The sequence below is a fragment of the Drosophila virilis genome, chromosome 4 (assembly GCF_030788295.1).
Source record: "Drosophila virilis strain 15010-1051.87 chromosome 4, Dvir_AGI_RSII-ME, whole genome shotgun sequence".
NCBI lineage: Eukaryota > Metazoa > Arthropoda > Insecta > Diptera > Drosophilidae > Drosophila > Drosophila virilis.
In genome coordinates, this window is record NC_091546.1 from 13,493,058 (window position 1) to 13,512,518 (window position 19,461).

The 19,461-nt window shown below is 43.7% G+C and overlaps 10 protein-coding genes across 13 annotated transcripts; 6 read left to right on the forward strand and 4 right to left on the reverse strand.

The window, feature by feature from the left end:
• The first annotated feature begins 230 nt into the window (after nucleotides 1-230).
• Nucleotides 231-5,936, forward strand: PGAP5 (Per1-like protein PGAP5). The gene is made up of 3 exons (XM_032438733.2): nucleotides 231-734; nucleotides 791-1,295; nucleotides 1,354-5,936. The coding sequence occupies exons 1-3, from the start codon at nucleotides 316-318 to the stop codon at nucleotides 1,537-1,539; spliced, it is 1,110 nt and encodes a 369-aa protein (XP_032294624.1). The 5' UTR covers nucleotides 231-315; the 3' UTR covers nucleotides 1,540-5,936.
• On the reverse strand, nucleotides 1,904-8,018 carry SLC5A11 (Sodium/solute co-transporter-like 5A11). 2 transcript variants are annotated; one of them, XM_015172801.3, is made up of 7 exons: nucleotides 7,959-8,018; nucleotides 5,816-5,910; nucleotides 5,590-5,748; nucleotides 5,355-5,514; nucleotides 3,604-3,669; nucleotides 3,493-3,544; nucleotides 1,904-3,426 (listed from the first exon to the last, which is right to left on the reverse strand). In XM_015172801.3, the coding sequence occupies exons 1-7, from the start codon at nucleotides 8,001-8,003 to the stop codon at nucleotides 2,192-2,194; spliced, it is 1,812 nt and encodes a 603-aa protein (XP_015028287.1). In that variant the 5' UTR covers nucleotides 8,004-8,018; the 3' UTR covers nucleotides 1,904-2,191. The 2 variants fall into 2 exon arrangements, with proteins under 2 accessions (XP_015028287.1, XP_002051950.1); XM_002051914.4 differs by lacking the exon at nucleotides 7,959-8,018 and adding an exon at nucleotides 6,791-7,308.
• Nucleotides 8,019-8,104: 86 nt separating this feature from the next.
• LOC6627673 (E3 ubiquitin-protein ligase TRIM45) lies at nucleotides 8,105-12,704 on the forward strand. The gene is made up of 6 exons (XM_002051913.4): nucleotides 8,105-9,403; nucleotides 9,462-9,722; nucleotides 9,801-10,028; nucleotides 10,088-10,421; nucleotides 10,578-10,726; nucleotides 10,989-12,704. The coding sequence occupies exons 1-6, from the start codon at nucleotides 8,255-8,257 to the stop codon at nucleotides 11,604-11,606; spliced, it is 2,739 nt and encodes a 912-aa protein (XP_002051949.1). The 5' UTR covers nucleotides 8,105-8,254; the 3' UTR covers nucleotides 11,607-12,704.
• Nucleotides 11,652-13,002, reverse strand: Su(var)205 (Suppressor of variegation 205). The gene is made up of 5 exons (XM_002051912.4): nucleotides 12,853-13,002; nucleotides 12,564-12,703; nucleotides 12,377-12,493; nucleotides 12,173-12,311; nucleotides 11,652-12,049 (listed from the first exon to the last, which is right to left on the reverse strand). Exons 2-5 carry the CDS (start codon nucleotides 12,675-12,677, stop codon nucleotides 11,778-11,780), a joined length of 642 nt encoding a protein of 213 aa, XP_002051948.1. The 5' UTR covers nucleotides 12,678-12,703; nucleotides 12,853-13,002; the 3' UTR covers nucleotides 11,652-11,777.
• A 57-nt stretch (nucleotides 13,003-13,059) lies between these two features.
• On the forward strand, nucleotides 13,060-13,656 carry Ssb-c31a (single stranded-binding protein c31A). Its single transcript, XM_002051911.4, has 2 exons — nucleotides 13,060-13,202; nucleotides 13,271-13,656. Exons 1-2 carry the CDS (start codon nucleotides 13,068-13,070, stop codon nucleotides 13,544-13,546), a joined length of 411 nt encoding a protein of 136 aa, XP_002051947.4. The 5' UTR covers nucleotides 13,060-13,067; the 3' UTR covers nucleotides 13,547-13,656.
• LOC6627670 (transmembrane protein 222) lies at nucleotides 13,596-14,490 on the reverse strand. Of its 3 annotated transcripts, none has more exons than XM_015172800.3 (2): nucleotides 14,334-14,490; nucleotides 13,596-14,273 (listed from the first exon to the last, which is right to left on the reverse strand). In XM_015172800.3, exon 2 carries the CDS (start codon nucleotides 14,230-14,232, stop codon nucleotides 13,708-13,710), a length of 525 nt encoding a protein of 174 aa, XP_015028286.1. In that variant the 5' UTR covers nucleotides 14,233-14,273; nucleotides 14,334-14,490; the 3' UTR covers nucleotides 13,596-13,707. The 3 variants fall into 3 exon arrangements, with proteins under 3 accessions (XP_015028286.1, XP_032294625.1, XP_002051946.1); XM_032438734.2 differs by having other exon boundaries at nucleotides 13,596-14,266; nucleotides 14,334-14,447; XM_002051910.3 differs by lacking the exon at nucleotides 14,334-14,490 and having other exon boundaries at nucleotides 13,596-14,327.
• A 95-nt stretch (nucleotides 14,491-14,585) lies between these two features.
• LOC6629225 (cytidine deaminase) lies at nucleotides 14,586-15,545 on the forward strand. The gene is made up of 3 exons (XM_002051909.4): nucleotides 14,586-14,858; nucleotides 14,923-15,115; nucleotides 15,187-15,545. The coding sequence occupies exons 1-3, from the start codon at nucleotides 14,795-14,797 to the stop codon at nucleotides 15,407-15,409; spliced, it is 480 nt and encodes a 159-aa protein (XP_002051945.1). The 5' UTR covers nucleotides 14,586-14,794; the 3' UTR covers nucleotides 15,410-15,545.
• Nucleotides 15,546-15,695: 150 nt separating this feature from the next.
• LOC6629224 (cytidine deaminase) lies at nucleotides 15,696-16,492 on the forward strand. The gene is made up of 2 exons (XM_002051908.4): nucleotides 15,696-15,843; nucleotides 15,908-16,492. The coding sequence occupies exons 1-2, from the start codon at nucleotides 15,774-15,776 to the stop codon at nucleotides 16,339-16,341; spliced, it is 504 nt and encodes a 167-aa protein (XP_002051944.1). The 5' UTR covers nucleotides 15,696-15,773; the 3' UTR covers nucleotides 16,342-16,492.
• Nucleotides 16,493-17,489: 997 nt separating this feature from the next.
• Nucleotides 17,490-18,354, forward strand: LOC6629223 (cytidine deaminase). Its single transcript, XM_002051907.4, has 2 exons — nucleotides 17,490-17,797; nucleotides 17,876-18,354. Exons 1-2 carry the CDS (start codon nucleotides 17,545-17,547, stop codon nucleotides 18,301-18,303), a joined length of 681 nt encoding a protein of 226 aa, XP_002051943.2. The 5' UTR covers nucleotides 17,490-17,544; the 3' UTR covers nucleotides 18,304-18,354.
• LOC6629222 (uncharacterized) lies at nucleotides 18,300-19,448 on the reverse strand. The gene is made up of 2 exons (XM_002051906.4): nucleotides 19,091-19,448; nucleotides 18,300-19,028 (listed from the first exon to the last, which is right to left on the reverse strand). Exons 1-2 carry the CDS (start codon nucleotides 19,307-19,309, stop codon nucleotides 18,369-18,371), a joined length of 879 nt encoding a protein of 292 aa, XP_002051942.1. The 5' UTR covers nucleotides 19,310-19,448; the 3' UTR covers nucleotides 18,300-18,368.
• Between the last annotated feature and the right edge of the window lie 13 nt (nucleotides 19,449-19,461).

The window sequence follows — 19,461 nt, forward strand, 5'->3', positions numbered from 1 at the left end:
TATCGATTTATCGATAGACATTGTATTGATGGTAGTTTGAACTTAATAATTTACAAAGGTAAAACCCCGTAAAGGAAAACGCTTTATTTAGCTGGTACCGAAATATTAAGTAAAAATATATAATTAAAAATAAATAAAGCACCAATGTCGAGAGGAATAACTGGCATTATTTGCTCGCCCAATAAAACTCGCGCGCGAATTTTCGACAGCCCTGGTTTACGTAACGCGATTTTATGGCAGCCCTACGGCGTGGATTCGCGTTTTTTGCATTTGTTTATTGCGCCGGCTGTTAATTAATTTATTGTTTATTAAAATATGCGTTGGATTTACGCTTGCTTTGTGATTGTACTGTGCGCGCTTATCTTTTGCGAATATGTTGCCGATTTTGTGGTATTGCAAAAATGCAAATGGCCTGAGATCCGGCGCAAGAAATATGTGGATGATCCGTTGCGAGCCATGGTCATAGCCGATCCCCATTTGCTTGGCCCACATCGCGGTCACTGGCTGGACAAGCTGTACCGCGAGTGGCACATGACACGCTCCTTTCAGGCAGCCTCCAGGCTGCTGCAGCCGGACGTCGTCTTTGTCCTTGGTGATCTGTTCGACGAGGGCGACATGGTTAGCGACAAGCAATTCCAGGAGTACGTTTGGCGTTATCTACAAATGTTTAATCTACCTGCGGGCATACCGCTTATCAGTGTGGTCGGCAATCATGACGTCGGCTTCCACTACAAGTGAGTAGCGACCAACTGGCTAATCCAAAACAGATTCAAGATTTCCCGGTCCGCAGAATGCATCCGTTCTTTATGACGCGCTTCGAAAACTATCTCAACTACTCCAAGGTGCATTTATACACCATCAAGCAAATACACTTTGTGGTTATCAACTCGATGGCCATGGAGGCAGACGGCTGCATGTTCTGCACAGAGGCGGAGTCGGCGCTAAAAAATATATCGAGCACGCTGCACTGCATGCAGCAGCCGCATGTGGCGGAATGCGCGCGTACTCGCCGCCATCCATATAGTCAGCCCATAATTATGCAACACTTTCCCACATATCGTATATCGGACAAGGTCTGCCGGGAGCACGATGCGCCACACATAGAAGCGTTTCGCGAGCGCTATCATGTGCTCTCCAAGGACGCCACAGACATGCTGGGCGAACTGCTGAAGCCGCGTTTAGCCTTTGCCGGGCACTCGCATTACTTCTGTCACAACATCAATCGCTTGGGCATTGATGAGTACACGGTGGCCTCGTTCAGCTGGCGCAACAATGTCAATCCCAGTTTTATGCTGGTAAGCGGTTTCCAGATGTTTTTTTTTTTTTTGAAATCCCTAACTGTTCATATTCTAGGCCACAATTACGCCGGATGACTATGCGGTGTTCAGGTGCAAAATGTTGCCGCAGCAGTTTGTCTACAACAGCTATGTGAGCGCTGGCGTTGCGTGCCTTGTGCTAATTGCCTTCCAGCTGAGAAAGTATTTGAGCAGCAGGGGACAGGCGATGGAGGAGATGTCGCAACAGAAGAAACAACCTTAACTGGAGTACGTAGTACGAAGTATTCATCATTTTGTGATTCATGGCCAAATTAGGGGCTTAATTTAACTAATTTAGGTAGCATAATATGCTAGGATATGCGCTTTTGCTCACAAAATAATTGCAACAAACATTTTTCATATCAATGGCAATGGCAATGGCAACTACTTATATAGTATATAAATATATACATATATGTATATTTATTAAATTTTTATCACAGACATAATGCTTGCTAAGTCACACGGAATACACTCATTCTGAGAGACAGTATGCTGACTAATTGAACAAGAACAAACAAAAATGCCAAAGTAATACGTTTTAACTGGAATTCAACAAACAAACAAAAAAAAAAAAACAGTTTCAATAAAGCTACATAAGTATATATATAAATAATAATACAACAAACAACTTGTGTATGCAGATTCATAAATTCCTGTACCATGTTACACGTTGTGCTTGTGCGCGTCTTTTCACAAAACCGAACTGCAATTTGTACTACTTACTAAACTAAGATTATGTTAGGCTTAACTAACTTATAGAATGTAGGAGCTGCGTCTCCGATTAGAGCTTGTCCACAACGTATTGTTTGGGAATTTTTTTTTTTTTCTTCTTCTGCTAACCATTCCATTTTAGGGTATATATACATTTGTATTTATGAGCGGTTCAGTAGGTTCGTTTGCTGACGTCCGGCGAAGCATTCCTTTGGCAAAAATCTGTGCAGGACTGGCGATATCAGCTCCGCATCGAGAGTCTTCACATCCGTCGGCTTGGTCAGCAGTGAGACAATGGAGCCAACCACAATAACCGTTGCCACGCCAATGGGATTGATCCAGTGATAGGATAAACGATACAGTGGAAATACCAGTTCCTCGTCAACCCAAACAGTGTCGGGCAACGTCACATTTGTCGTACAGTGCTCGACGGAAACGTTCAGCTTCTGGGAGTTGAGCTCACCCGCCGCTATGCTAAACTGTGTGCCAAAGGATATCCAACCAGCTAGCAAAGCGCTGGCAATGCCACCAACGGCTGTGCCTATGTTATTGGCCCACGGTACGAGCATGCCCAGCGTGAAGAGCCCAAAAGTGGTGCCCGCCGCAATGGCCGTCATTGAGGTGCAGATGCTCAATATACCGCTCAAATTCTCCAGCACAAAGACCAGCGACAGCGCCAGCACGCCCAGCACGATAATGGTGCTCTTGACCAGCACAGTGGAGGCGCGTTCACTGGGCTGCATCTTGAAGCAGCCTCGCACAATGTCCTCCAGTATGACCAGCGATGTGGAATTGAGCACCACCGAAAGTGAACTCAAGGCAGCACCAAAGATGCCCGCTATAAACAGACCCGCCATGCCGGGTATATGCCCCACGCTCTGGACCACATACAGCGGCAGCAACTGATCGTCGTGGGTAATCAGGCCCGCACTCAACGGATCGCAATCCTGGTATTTCTCAAAGATCAGCAGACCCACATAGCAGCAAACGGAAACAAAGGCGGCCACACCAATCGTAAATATGGCCATCGATGCACGCGCCTGCTTCAGCGATGGCAGCGACATATAACGCTGCACCATGGTCTGATTGACGGCATTGAAGGAGGTCCAGTAGGAGAAGCCGCCAATGAGCACGCTCCAAATGGTGTGACGCACATAGGGCGATGGATTTGTATTGGTAAATATCAGGCGACCGCCCCTGGCGGCATCATCAAACAGCTTGTCCAGCCCGCTGGCATAATAGGTGCCCAGGGCGGCGACGGCCAGCACCGAGAGGAACATGACCAGCGTCTGCCAGGCGTCCGTGTGCACCACAGCCTTAATGCCGCCCACAAAGGTATAGAAAACGCACACAATAACAATAACCGATGATATCACATGCAAATTGATGCCAGAGACTGTAAAGACAAAGGCGGAGAAGTTAAGAGTATGCGCTGGAAATGGCGAAACTGAAAGATTGTTACCTTGATTCAAGGCTATGGCCGGCACATATACAACAAATGGCAAAAATAGTATCTGAAAATGAAAAGGCATTCGATTAGAGATTCTACGTACGACTCGAAAAATACACTCACCTCATCCAAAATAAACATAAACGATGCTATGCTACGTATGACCGAATGGAAGCGCATTTCCAGATACTGAAAATGTAATCAAAATTATGATATTAATCTTTGAATTATCCAAGTCGTTCTCAGTTACCTTCGGCATATCGAATTACAGAATTGTGATTTTATATATATATATATATACAGGTATTTATTTTCTCACTCTACTTGATAAAAGGATTTAGCTCTTGGCCCAACTATTATTAGACCTTATGTTGGTTTCATTTTATTTAAGTATCGACTAGATTTATAATTTGAACTAGAATTTCGCAAAAAATTAGGTACTCAAAATTATTATTTATCCTATCTTTTTCTTCTACTTAGGCACATATGCTTAAAAGATTCCTATGGAATGATCATAAAAGTGCCTGCTAACATTTTGGAAGTATAAGGAAGATCGATTTGGTAAGTTTTCAAAATTCTTGACAATAGTACTAACAACCTTATGGGAGCTAGAAGATAAACCTAATTGATTTCAATAATGATTTCTAAGGTTAGGATCATCTTTAAACTAAAGATCAAAATGGTATTCAAACATGCAGCCAGTTTCCTCAGATTGTTCCAATGTGATCTGAGCTAGTTTTTACACTAAAACCATTAAGCATCGTAAACATCATTCAAAACTAGATCGAAAACTAATTACAACCCTTGAGAGCTAATAAGCACAATAGATCTTATAATTGAAGTGTTCATTCATCATTCTGTGTAAGATGAAAATCAATATGTATATGGTTTTTGAGCAACTGGGAAACTGGGAAAGTAATTACTACTCTACAACCGGGCCACAACAACTGTCAAGTGGCATAAAACTGCGAATCTAATTTGAAATTAATCATATGGGCAACAAGTGAGGCGGGCAAAGTCCAATACTGAGCGACACTTTGTGATGTCTTTGGTTTAATTAAAATGTTTGCTACAATTTCTACTTGGGTTTCAAATTGGCCAACATACGGTTTCAGGCCAATGACAAATCGAAAAAAGTCCAATGGAAAAATTTGACGTGAAAAGTTCGACAAGATGTGAAACTCAATGGATCAATCATAGTTTTCTTAGACATATGACTATACATAACCAAATATTGAGTTATTTATTTGGAAAAAGTAAAGAAACTTTTTAATTTTATAATCAAGCAATATATATCCGTTAAAAGTCAACCTGAGTGCATAACTCAAATACTCAACAAGAAATTACAATAACAAAATTATGCAATAAATTCAAAAACTCTCCAGCTTGTTTAAAAATAAACTACACTCAGAAACCCGACACATTTGCGTGGGGGCAACGACATCATTGCACGGACATAAATCCGGTGTTCTACAAATAACATATCGATTTTAGGAGTTAGGCAAGTGATGCAGCTGGTGGTATATTTTTAAAGGACGTCTTTTTTTTTATAAAAAAAAATATATATATATATAAAGAAATGCGCTTTATTTTTCTTCAATTCTTAGTCACCCGACAAAAGTCTGTTGCGTGCACTTGCAAATTGTTAATCAAGTATTATAAAAAAAAACTTTAACCTTCTTACATATATTGCCGCACATTAACCCAGTCAAATAGCATTCAATAAGTGCTATAATTAATTGAATATCGTGCAAGAGTCGGTTTCCTTCCTTATCATTCGTGCTGTGATTCGGTTAAACAACATTTTTTATACACTTCCAACTGCTCGGGGGTCATTAAGTTTATGATTTGGCTAAAGATATAGATATACATACCTCGTAGGAGGAGCCGACTTGTAGGGCCGTAAATACCGGTATATAGATATAGGAGACAGCAATGCCTTGCAGTATGATGGCTATGGCAATAAACCAGTATTGTGTGCCATAATTATATATCTCTGATGTGGTGCCAAGTATGGTGACGCCTGATACATAGCTGTAGATAAACGAGAAGTGAGATAAGTTTACATATTGCCAGAGATATTTCTATTTGTATATAAAGGTCTGTCACCTGGCTATCAGACTCATGGCAACGGGAAAGACTTTCAATTTGCGCGATCCCAGCAGATATTCGCTCATCTTTTCCGAGCCAAAGTCATGTCTACGTGTTGCCGTCGCTGCGCTGTTGGGCAAAGTCGGTTCCACTTCCTCAATGGACTTTTTGCTTTTTCTGGAGGGCATAGGTACATCAGTACATCAGCGAAAAAAAAACAAGGGAGAGAATGTATGACACTCACTTAAAGCAGCCAAAATATATGCCAGTGCCTGTGGACAGAGCAATCATGCCCAGAAATACGATATAGTCCGTGTTGCCGAATCTATAGTTATCGGTCTGTAATAAAATATTTATTATATGATATTTGTTTTTATGGTCTAATGAGTTTTTTTTGTCTTTAATATCTCCGATTGTGACAAATGGCGAAAATAAATTACATTTTTCTAGGCAGCGACTTAACTATGGAATATATTTTAGCAATTTGTGAAACTTTTAAATATATCATATTTCTATTTATTAAGTTTTTATCATAAGAAGGGAGATAATGAAAATTTCAAAAGCTGTTTAAAAAAATATTATCGCGTATGACTGAATCGCAAACAAATTCATAGTTTTTTGTAAAAATTTTTTAAATTTAGATTATTGTTAGCTTAGTAAAAAAAAGTGTTCAAAGCAGTTTTGAAATAAACACAACCTTCTTTTAAATCAAGAACACTCTACGAACTGTTCCCACCTGTCATGTCAAATGGGAACAGAGTTATTTCGCAGTCGACAATGACGTTATAATTTGCGCATAGGAAAATCACTGGAAAAGTGTTTTCTTTTTATTTTTATGTAATCAAAATCGATTGCATTTTTTATTGTATTTATTTATTCTACTTAAAAACAGCACGCAAAAATCTGTTTTATGATGCGTAACAACAAATATTATAGTCGCTAATCCGTTGGCAAACCAATGAGACTTATCATTTAAATTCCATTTTCTGCTTCTTTTTTAATAAACACGAGAACAGTTCAACGCCTCTCGGTGGGCCTATGGCTAGACGCTTCAGGGGGACTTTAACCCTTTGCGCAAAGACCGCCCAAAAACTTTATCGCATTTGAACTTTGAAACTGACGCTCTTCAGACTGATAGACGCAATCGTTTTGCATAAGTGGGGGGGGGACAGACCTGAAGCTATCTATATGTTTGACAGTTCTAATAAGTCACGCTTACCGCTTCCATGTTGATGTTCCCCTTTTTTTGCCGATTACCGCAGAAAAGAAAATCGAAAGCAAAACAAAAAAAGAAAAGGTACGCACACACACACACACGCACGCACGCAATATGCCGCTACAATAAAATGCGCGTCACTTACGAAAAACAGAACACAGCGAGAAAACACAAAAGTTCAACACAGTGCAATGAAATAGATTTCGCTGTCATATGTGAACAAACGAAATAATTTGGTTAAATATCAATGTTATTTGGCACTTTAGAAAACATTGAAATAAGAGCGAAAGCAGTTATTAATATTATTCATCGAAAACGAACAACAAAATAGAAAGTTGTTTCACGTTGCCGGGCCGCAAGTTCTGTGCAGCTGCTGGGTGATTCTTTCAAAAGCTAAATGTTAAAAACAAAAATCGAGACACGCGTCACTCGCACCGATGCCGATACCGATTTCATGAGCCGCGAAAAAAAAAACCAAACAACCGTTAACAACGTACGCACGTCGCCCAATCCCAAATTGCACTGAGGCCGGCTCGCAGCGCGTGCGTTGGGTTTGGGGGCGCCCAGCGCGCAAAAGCTCACTCTCCCCGCCATTTGAGTGTGTGAGAGCCATGGGTGAGCGCAACAACAGTTGGAATTTGCGTAAAAGCTTTGACAGTTTTACAGAACGTCAGCGAGAGAGCGAGAGAGTAAGAGTGGGTGTTGGGTGTTGATCGACAGTCAAGAAATGATGCACCGATTGATAACGCAGTCTCACGGAGATTCTAAAGTGGACTTTGAGATGAATTGAAAAACATGACGTTAATAAAATATGCATATACCACTTGAATATTACTATCACTAATAGAAAATTCTTTAAAATGGAAATATATTCTATGATGAGAATAAAGTAAAGAAAGAGTAAAGAAAACGTTCTCAACGGTTAGTGGGGAAACTTCTTTAATTAATATTAATTTTTTGTAAAATCGGTTATTAATGAATAAAATAAAAAATTTAAATTAAATTCCTAAATGCTGGTGTAATTAAAATTTTCTTAAGTCCATGCGTTTATTGGCCTTGCTTGTTTTTATTCATGCACTTTTAATCATTTCCACTTATTTTCCACTCTGACAGGCTATCAAAATGAATACTCGCATTTGTCACTAAACATTCGATCGGTTTTGAATATTACCCATTCAGATGCGAGTGTTGTTATAATCCGACCTGACATATCCATTCTACAGCGAATCAAATGCAAAACACAACTGGCAATCAGTCAGACGGTGACAGTTGTAACCAATTCGCATTCGCATTTGTTTTGTGTTCGAGTAATTAGATTAAGCATACGGCCCGTTGGCCAGCTTCAACTGCCAGCCAGCAGTTGGAAACGGAACGCGCAGCTGTCAAGTGAATCCACTCATGAGCAAATTAAATGTTGTAAAATTCATCCATTGATTGCATAAGCACTGTCCAGCTCCCAGTTTACCCATGAGCAGAAGCCAGTGTAACTCGCCAACGCGTCAGACGAAACTCACGTTCAAGCGCAGCTCGAAGAGCAATCTCATCGAGTATGAGCGCATGCAGCTGACAGCTGGCGATTTGGCATCAACTCCAATGCCAACAGCAGCTGGAGCAGCCAGCACATTTGCTCCAACCGATAAAATGCAGCTCAAGTTGAGCGCCAGTAAAATCAAGCTGCAAAGCACAGCCACAGAGCAACAGCTAGATCCGCAGCAGCAGCAGTTGGATGCACTGCGTCGCAAGTCGGCGCCGCAGCTGTTTAGCTTTAGCATTGCGCCTCCGCTTTTGGCTGTGCTGGGCGATGGCCAAACAGTGCCACGACTGCCCGCCATGGAGCTGACCAGCTGCATGCGACGTTCACGCACGCTGGGCGTGCACACGGAGGCTCTCGTCCCGGACAGCAACAGTGAGCCCAGCAGCAGCAGCATTACCGGCGGCAGCTCCACCTCACCGGAATCGCTGCTGGATCACGTATTGAGCGGCGCATCGGCCGCCTCCGTGCAGAGCAGCACTGCCAGCGACATTACAGTCGCACCACCCCCACCCCCACCCCCTCCAGCAGCGGCAGCAGCAGCTGCGATTGTGTTAAGCCCACACCCGTACCGAGCTCCAGTGCCGCTCAAGCCGAAACGCGTGCTCAGCCTGAAAGCTTCACCGGAGCTGCGCGTGTCGCCACCCACGCCGGATAGCGGCGTTCCTCTGGAGGTGCTGCTTCCGTCAGCAGGCAGTGAGTACTATGACAGCGGCTTGTTGGTTTCCAGGAGCCGGACGCCTTCGCCGGCGTGCACGCCGCTGGTGTCACCCTCGTCCAGCTGGACGCTGCCGCCAGAAACGAACTGTGTGAGCATCGTTTATCCCGAGGAGCTCAAGTGCGGCATATGCATGGATGTCTACACCGATCCGCGTACGCTGCACTGCCTGCACTCATTTTGCCTGCAGTGCCTGGTCAATGAGAATCTCAGGGAGGAGGCACTGTGGGAGGAACGCTCTAGCTACAGCCTGCTCTCCTCCACGCCGGACACAGGCAGCGAACTGGCCACGATCTCGCCGGCCAGGCAGCGCGGCGCAAGTCTCAGTTTGCGCAGCAAAAAGTCCTTGGATCGCCTGACGCTGCGGGTAAATTGGAGTTCAGTTGTTGCTCTTCATGGTTTCATGATCTATGTGTGTGTTCCAGGTTAAAGGTGATGCCAAACGCTCGACCTCGGCGTGCTCTTCCAGCACACGCTTGAACGCCAGCTTTGCCAGTGAGCCGGAGTCTACGCGCTCCATACGCTGCCACGTATGCCAGTTCGTCACGGAGCTGTCGAACTTGGGCGGCGTGCGGCAGCTGCCGCAGAACTTTCTGCTGATGCGACGGATTGAGGCACTGCGTCTGCAAGCCGGCGACGATATCATCTCGCGTGTCTGGTGCTCACTGTGCAGCGAGGAGATAAGCGTAAGATCTGAAGTGGGAAGACATATTGGAGCTCCTGCCGCCGAAGCTAACCAGTTTGTTTGTTGGTTATACTTTCAGGCCACCTATCATTGCATCAGCTGCACCCTGAATCTGTGCACGCTGTGCAAGGAGGCACATGAGCGACAGCGGAGCACGGCCAATCATCGCATGCGCAACATCCTGGAGCTGCGACGTGCACGCAAGCAGAAGCAACAACAACTGGGCTTGGGGGACAGCAGCCATGTGCTGCTCAAGTGCGGCCTGCACGGCTTCGAGCTGAAGTCATTCTGTATGGCTTGCCGGCAGGTTAGGCTTTCAGGATTCCACTCGAATTCCATTGTTAACTCTGTTCACCCGCTCTGCAGCTGGCTTGCCCGGACTGCCTGGTGCTGCAGCATCGTGGACATCGCCACGAGACCGTTGCCAAGGCAATGACCCAGCTGCAGGTGACCAAGCATTTGAACGAGGCCACGGAGCAAACGCGTCCGCTATGCCAGTATGCGGAGCACTCGATCGAGCGGCTGCACGATATTACACGCAGCATAAATGCCAGGTGTGATGACATACAGGCCCAGGTGGAGAGCTATATGGATCGTTACGTGGAAGCGCTTCAGGCGCATCGCAATACGCTGCTGCAGCAGATCAATCGGGCCAGGGAATCCAAGGTGGAGCTGATACTGCACCAACAACTCGAACTGGGTAAGGATTGAGCGTTAAGTAGAAGGAAAGAATCCAAGCATGCCGGAAATCCTATGGCTATATCAATTCGGTTGTTAATACTGAGAGATCCAACCATTATTTAGCCGAAAAAGGAACAGTTTTTTTATACCAAATATTGAAACTTTAATCCTCTAGAGAAACGCACGCAACAGGCTATGGATGTGATACGCTTTAGCCAAGAGCTCTGCGACATTGGCGCCGATGTTGAGATACTAAGCTTCGCCCGGATTCTCCTAAAACGCTTCGAGTTTTGCCAACAGTTCAAGCCGCCCGTCGATCCCAAGGTGCGTATGGGTCAAACGCTGGAACTGTACTGAAACCTTAGGGGACTCGCATAATAAAATCCTACATAAGCGGACATTTTAGTCGAATCAACAACAAATTTATATTCGCAATACAATTTGGCAACTTTCAACCACATTCCGCCTTGCAGCAACTGTACATGTGACAGTTTTCGGACATAACCTTAAAATAACACAGTCACGCTTTTTGAGTACAGTACAGTTCCTAGCAAATGACTCGATTCATTCATTCAATTTCTTACAGATATCCGATTCACTACATTTTCTATCGAAAATACGAGCGCCTAGCACCAAGAATCAGCATGATATACCACTGTACGGCATTATAACCATGCAAACCGTTGAGCCTTCTCTGTGCACCCTACAATGGGAAGGCTTCTCGCAGCTGCGGCTGCACAAGAAGGTTGATCTGCTGCTGTTGTCACGCGACGCGGACGGGGTGGCGCTATGCCATGGCGGGCTGGAAATCAATTGCATTATCAAGTACAAGGATGCCAGCGTCAAGTTTCTGCCCATTGAGGTGTCTGATCATCGCGACGGCACCTACAGTATTTCCTTTACGCCCGACACACAGGGCACACTCATACTAACTATCTCCATTAATGAGCGGCAAATCAAGGGCAGCCCCTTCACCTTTCACTCCCGCCAGGTGCGTCCGCACAGTGGCATCTACCACTGCTGCTCCTTCTGCTCCGGCAAGGGCAGTAAGACCGTCAAGTGCTCGTGCGAAGGCCGAATGCCTGGCTATAGCGGCTGTGGTCACGGCCATGCGGGTCATCCAGGTCGTCGGCATTGGTCTTGCTGCGGCAATGTGCTCGAAAATTCCGAATGCAATGTGGCGAACAAGTTGCTGAATCCCTAGAACTACATCTGGTTAACACATGGCGTCCACATTTTGAGATGCCGCTTACACAATTTTGAACATAGGCTAGTTCATGTTTATTAATTGGAATTTTATGATAAAAGTACATATGGTTTAATATGCTGAGAAAAAAAAGTTAGTTTTGAACAAACGATTTGGGACCTGCAATACTTAATCTTCGTTGTCCGAATACCAGGAGAGGCGCTCCTCATAGAAGCGTATTACCATTTGAGGTATCTTAACGTTGGCCACAGTCGATGGCACCATTTCCGCCTGATCAACGCCCTTAAACTGAATAAGGAATGTCAGCCGGCCATTATTATCGGAGGCGCCTAGTATCTTTTCAGCTTCCAAGCCGCGATCGAATCCAGTGCCGCCCGCCGGTACTATATCGCCGGTATCCTCAGACTCGACTCTCTTTGATTTGCTACCTGCTGGACCAGCTGAAGTACATTGCTTATTACTTGGCATGTTGACATATATAGAATTCTTCACACATATATATCAAACAAATTTATATCTGATTGCATATATATATATGAAAGGACAATTGAGGTGTCGCCTACCTGGCTCTTCGGATTTCCGTTTACTGCCGCTGCTGTTGCTGGCTGTGGTACTGGTACGGCCGGTCTCTTTGACCTTGGTGCTGCTGCCGGGACGCTCTTTCTTCGAAGAGGACGAAGAGGAAGAGGCTGCCGCATTGGCCTGCATGGGAAATCCGTAGTAAAGTAAACAATTTACAAAACAACTGTACCAAATTCACGACTTACCTCATCCTTGCGACTCAGCTCATATTGTTGTATAAGATCCTGGCAATCAAGATTTCCTTCCGGCTCCCAAGTGTTTTCAGTTTCTGCATAACCCTTCCATTTCAGATAGTATTCCACCTTTAAAATGGGAATGATCATTAGCCACATGTCCTAGCCTCCCACTCGAGACGCTTTTCTCCGTACAAACCTTTCCTTTGCGCACACGACGATCTAAAATCTTTTCAACGGCATACTCCTCCTCTTCTTCCTCAGCGCCAGAGGATGCATTGTTTGTTTCAGGATTATCGGTCTTCTTACCCATTTTATGTGTGTATTTTATTTTAAACTCTTAAGGAAAAAAGGGAAACGCGCATGTACATATGTATATTTGTATGTATATATATATATATATATATATACATATGTAAGAGCACATATAAAATGTGTGCAGATTTTAGCGCAAATTGTATTGAAAAATAAAATAAACACACGCTTACCACAAACTATTAATTTTCAGTTACTGTTTATTATACAGTTTTTCACTTTTCTCTTAATATTCTGCCAGCGGCAATCGAATGTACGCAAAACAAGAAGAAAAAGTGCGCGTTTACAACTGATGCCGCCGCTTACTTAGAAAAAGAATGCGGCAGAATCGGCGTCTATGTCGCATTTACGTTAACACGAGAATGTCAATGCCAAATCAAGCAGGTGAATGGCAACGCAGTCGACGCAAATTATTTGCGCCAAATATTTTATCAGCAAGAAGCAATTCAGTCTCGAATTAAATATGCCAAAAATCAGGAAGCAAAAAAGTTCGTCGTCTGACAGTGACAGCGGTCCTGATGATGTAAGAATTACAGAATTTCAACTGGCGTTAATTAAATCAACAATATCTAACAAAACAATAATTTGCAGCGTAATCCACCGCCAAGCAAAAAGGCCAAGGAGACCGGCACCGCTGAAAAGTCAAAAAAGGATGATGGAGATGGTGGTGTTAGCACATGGACACTCGAGGGCATGCGTCAGGTGCGCATCAATGAGTTTCGCGGCAAAAAAATGGTTGACATACGCGAACACTACGAAAAGGATGGCAAAGTCTTGCCGGGCAAGAAGGGTATCTCGCTGTCTGCTACACAATGGAAAAAATTACTTGCAGTTGCAGACGATGTCAGCCGCGCTCTTGAAGAATGAGGCCAAAATCAACAACAACAACAACAACAACAACAAAAAACATGAGTCATAAGTAGTACTTAGTATTCTTTTTCTAATAAACAAACTACATACTTATCTACACACACAAACATTGATCTTGTTTAGGCATATTTTTGATTAACTGAATTAATTGGTAGGCCCTAAAAGTACACAGCGAGCAAAACAACAACAGTTAGTAGTATTAGAAATGGCAACCAGGTCTTGATGAAGCCACAGACACCCACGTAGCGGGCGCAAACGAAAAACCAGAAGCACAGAATGATCATGTTCCAGCTGGTGCTGTCCTTGTATTGCATATTGCAGAGAGCCGTCGCGACATGCGAGTGACAGTTATCACAAAATATGTTGTGCATGCGCGTGCCGTATAGGACGGACGCTTTCGAGACACCCTCATCCCAGGCATAGGAGCCACCTTCGACGTTTTTCGGATGCAAGCGCAAATAGCGTGTGGGACGTCCAAATGCCATTCTGTCCTCCGTCACCAGATATGGTCCAGCAAAATCCCTGATTACGCCATTACTCATGCAGATGCCCATGTGACCGATGAATGGCAATATCCAGGTGAGCACTGGTATTGGTGTCCAAACAATACAATATGGAAAGCGATCCAGATCATAGTCAATGGGCGGCAAACGCTGTGAAACATGTTCTTCGGCTCCACCCATAGCGCGCTCGATATCCTCCGGTTGCTGCGGATTGCTGGACGCTGACGACGACGGCATGTTAAAAAATGAGTGTAGGACAAAACACAACAAGCACGACTCACTAAATGACTGCCTTGATATCAATATGCCACTGCCACTCAAAAAATTTTCCGATTATCATTAAAAGCTGATAACGTCGGAAAACCCACACACTCACACACACACACTGTATACTTACATACCTTTTTGTTTACAAAGCAAAAAGCTTATCGATATGAAACATATCGATAACTTTTCAAATGTCACTGAAACAGCTGACTGTTGCTACAGTTGCAGCCGCCTATAACGGATTCAAATTTCTCGAAACAATTAAGGTCAGATGGCGCGATGTCGTAAGAACGAGTGCCCAATAGGAGTATATTAAATGGCAAATAGTGAAAATGATTTCGGTGGACATAAAATCTGCAGCAAGCGTTTGAACGAAAGTACACCATAATTGGTTCTAATCGTAGCAAAAGTAGAACGCAAAAGCTTTACTCATATTCAACGCTGAAATTAGAACGTTTAGAAAATATATAGAGCCATGACGCAGGTGTTCATAAATGGTGCTAGAGACGATGCCAATGTCCGCGAGCACGACAGTTTGGGTGCGACAAGACTTGTTAATTACTCGATAAATATGGATTTTAGCGTTCTTTATTTGATTTTCAGATGCTTCCATACAGGAGCTGATCAGGGCCGCAGCGGAAGCGCGAAATCATGCCTATTGTCCATATAGCAACTTTGCCGTGGGCGCTGCGATACGCACCAGCGATGGTGCCATCTACACTGGATGCAACATTGAGAATGGCGCCTATGCTGCCAGCATATGCGCAGAAAGAACTGCCACAGTGAAGGCCTTAAGGTGAACAGTTTTTGCCCTAAAAATCGTTTTGTTTTTTTTTTCATTTAATTAGTGTCAATTTGTATTTTTAGCGAAGGCAAACGCGAGTTTGTGGCCTGCGCCGTGGTGGCAGAGCAGGATAACGGCTTCACAACGCCCTGCGGTGTGTGTCGTCAGTTTCTGTCCGAATTTGCCGTCAATGGCAAGGATATACCGCTGTATGCAGCCAAGCCAACCAATTTGCCGCTCCGTGTGCTGTGTACCAGCGTGCTGGAACTGCTGCCCAATAGCTTCCGGTTTCTCAATGGCAAATAAGGCGCACCATTCGTCTTATACCATGTGCAATACAACGTTTGAATATCCCTTATTTAACCAAGTGCAATTGTAAAACTACCCAGCTTTGTTAACACATACACATATGTACATAATAGTTATATCCCCTACTCTCCCACTTGTAGTTTTTCTGTGTATTTGTTAGGGCAATTTGTCCGTTATCAGCAACACAGCTGCTGCTACTATTGAGCGGTTCGCTCCTCAATAACACACAGCGTCTACACTAAATACTGTCCATTTGTCATCGGACGTTCGTAGGGAACACACGGACCGGCGCACAAAATTGTTTGTGTTACCTCAGCGAACGCGTATATATTATAATTTATAAATAGCAAAATTTATTAATATGGCACATCTGTTAAAAGGCTTGGCCCAGCCAGAAATAACAGAGTCCGTGATCCCATACGGCAAGTTGGGTAAGTGAAAGCATTTCCGTTTCCGATCGCAATGGTTAATATATGTGTCAACTTGTTTACGCAGATGCAACGGTTCAGGAATTGCTATGTGCTGCATATGTGGTGCGCCAGTGCGCCTATGCGCCATACAGCAATTTCAAGGTAGGCTCCGCTTTCCGTGCGAAGATCAACAATCAAATCTTCACTGGCTGTAATGTGGAGAATGCCGCCTTTACGCCAACAGCGTGTGCGGAGCGTACGGCCCTTACCAAGGCCATCAGTGAAGGCTATCAGCAGTTTTCGACCGGCGCCGTGGTCGCCTATAAGCCCGAAGTGTTCATCTCACCATGCGGCGTGTGTCGACAGTTTATCAGGGAGTTTGCTGGCAACACTGATATACCCATCTATATAGCACAGGCATTGGATGAGCGATCGCCCGAGGAGCCGTTCAACAGCGATGATCCCGTGCTTTGCACATCCATTTTCAATCTGTTGCCAAAGAGTTTCCACACCTACTGAAACATCTAGATACATTTCAAGGCTAACATAATCCAAAGGTTTTTCGAATTTGCTAAATAAATAAAATATTGACACTAGTAAACAAAATTACTATTTATAAAATAAAAAACCTGATATGGCCAAAATGTTTTGACCAATAAAAAAAAAAATTTTTTAATTCTTGTAAAATTTCTCTAAAGATATATAAAATAAAAAATATATAAGGATATATAAATAAATAGAGCCTCAATTGAAAATATTTTGAAACGTCGTGAACCAGCTGAATTTTAGGCTCTATAAATCTTAGGGATATTTAATTTTTTAGTTAGCTATATTTTAGGTTGTCTATGACTTATTTAATACATTAATGCGGGGATTCCCCAACTTTTTCCCTGCTTTCGATGCAGTTACCAAGTGCATATTGCGACAAAAGCTTGTTATTAAGAATTTTTACCAGTGTTTTTGGCGTTATCAATAAACCGCTGCGATGATTATTATAAGATGCTGATAATCTAATCGGACTGCTTGTTGTTGACTGGCGTTGTTCGAGCAGAAGATACCCTGTTCCCAGCTCCAAGCTGCCGAAATAAATATTGGAGCGTATTTTTTTAACAAGCCTAAATATGACATCAAGGCAATGGCTTCAAATAAACTGCTCATTGTTTCAGTTTAAGGATCACAAATCAAAAATAGTAAACAAATAAATAGTTCACAATTCTAGAGCTTATAGAATTTGCGAGTTACACAAAAACCAGTATACTCTTTTCGGCGCATTATGGGTACAGGGTATAAATAATACCTCAAAGTGCAATTGATGAAACCAATGAAAATATCTTATTCAGTCGTTCGTCATCGACACGAGTTAAATAATAATAATAAAGGCACAACACGTAGCTAGTCCAGATTGAATGCGTCGTTTTAGTGACGCAGTCAGTCTGGAAACCGAAAAGGTCGAAGCCGGCTTCCATTGCCGTGATTGCCTCCTAGCCGAGGACCCTATTTATTGACCATTCGTTAAATGTGCATATATGGCAGCAGTATTTTTCGAATTATATTCAAAGAATTTCTACAAATATATCTTGGCAAAATGATAACCTCGACTTTATTGAATCTCAGTAGGTCAAGGCTTGATGTAAAGGGAATAACTGTCATGTGGGCAGCATTATAATATTAGCAGTTTTGGCAAGCGATAGAGTCTGTAAAATTACAAAAAAAAAATTATAAATGTCTAAAAATAAAATGTCACAAAAACGCAAGGAATTAAAGAAGTGCATGAAACGCCTTGATGCTCTGCAGAATGAGCTCGCTAAGCGTAAGACGTACAAAAGGCTCAAATGTTATATGGAACAATTGAAGGAGCTGCAGAATGAAGTGGACAGACGTCAGCCGCGCCAAATCGGATATCCTGTCTCTGGGTCGCTTAAGATACCACATCCCGTTAAACTGCATGAGTATACCATTTGCTTTGGTCAACTGGGTAAGTGGCAGCACCTAATGCCTATATGGCAGTCTAGCTGCCAACTCCCTCATTGTCATAAATCCCAAATATCTCCAGATAACTGTGGCCGTGAACTGCTGGAGGATGCGCTCAATGCTCGCTGCTATGCCTATGCACCGTACAGTAATTTTAAGGTAGGCGCTGCTTTTCGCTCCAAAGGCGGTAAGGTGTTCACTGGCTGCAATGTTGAGAATGTGGCCTTCACTCCGTGCTGTTGTGCCGAGCGTACGGCTCTGGTGAAAGGCATCAGCGAAGGTTGCAAGACGTTCAATGCAGGCGCCGTTGTTGCCTATCATCCGGCTGGCTATACAACGCCCTGCGGCGTCTGCCGGCAGTTCATACACGAATTCGCCAAAATGGATATACCCATCTATATAGCACAGGCGCCAGAGTCGAGCGCTAAAGTGCCTGCCTTTGAGGACGATGAAGAGGTGCTGGTCACGTCCATCTATCATTTGTTGCCACATTGTTTTTCGAAATATTAGTTTGTGTAGGGTTAAAATAAACCAGCATATATTTCGCTATTTCAAATCAAATTCAAACTGCGTGTCTAAACATATTTAAGCACCGGATTACCGGAACCATAGACGCCATACTCGCTGATCTTGGCGAACGGTGTAACCGCCTCCGAGACAAGAATTGGCTTCACATCGGTTATATCATATTCGATATATTCCTTGTTCATCTTGGGATCCACATAGTTGTCGCGCACCTCGGTCACGAGACCGGTGTGCGGTACACGTTTAAGCTGATTCTGATACTCCAAGCGGCGTTTGGGGCAGTCGTGTGCATTATTCTCATCGCACATCGTCTCGTCCGCGACACGAGAGACGTGTGCGGTGTCTGGACCGTTCTGTGCCCAGTTCCAAAATGTGATATTATCGTGGGCCGCAATACTTGCCTGCAGATCATGTGGCGTATAATGCACATAGGATAGATTGTATGTGGTGGCTGATGAATCCAAATATTTGGTATAGCCAATTTTAGAACGATCTATGATTATTTTGGTGGTCTCCACTGGCGTGGGCATATGCACTGGCACCGGATCAGTCTCAAATGGCAGCTCAATGTATGTGTACGTGTCCTGGGTCACGCTCGTCATAGGCTTAATCTTGCGTTTCACAAACCGCAAATTGCCCTCCTCAAAGCGCTTCATGAACTGTGTCTTCATGTTGAGCGACGGATTGCGCAAAATATTTGGATCGCCATACTGCAAAGAGGAGCATTTAAAGAAATAGGTATTGTTTCCTAAGAGCATCTGTTATAGCTCACCTTCCACGTGTAATTAGCGCTCACTTCGCTGTGTTGCTTATCATGCAGCAACGGATCACGAACATATATACCCTTATTGGAGCACTCAGTTGGGGCGCTCAACTTGGTGCCCAGTCGTGTGTCCGTAATGTGACGATGTCCGCGATAGGTTGAAGTACGCCAATCCGGTACCTTGTCGCTAACAGGCTGCTTGGGATCAAAGCAACCAAACTCATCCATGATTTTAACAAAGTAAATCCAAAAAACTCAAAAGAAATAAATATAATATATAATGGATAAAATTTTCAAAGTGTTTACACGGGGTAGTTATGTGGAAAATTTAGAGTTTCTTGTTGGTTGTCCTGGCTACGACTACCAAACAATATATGGGT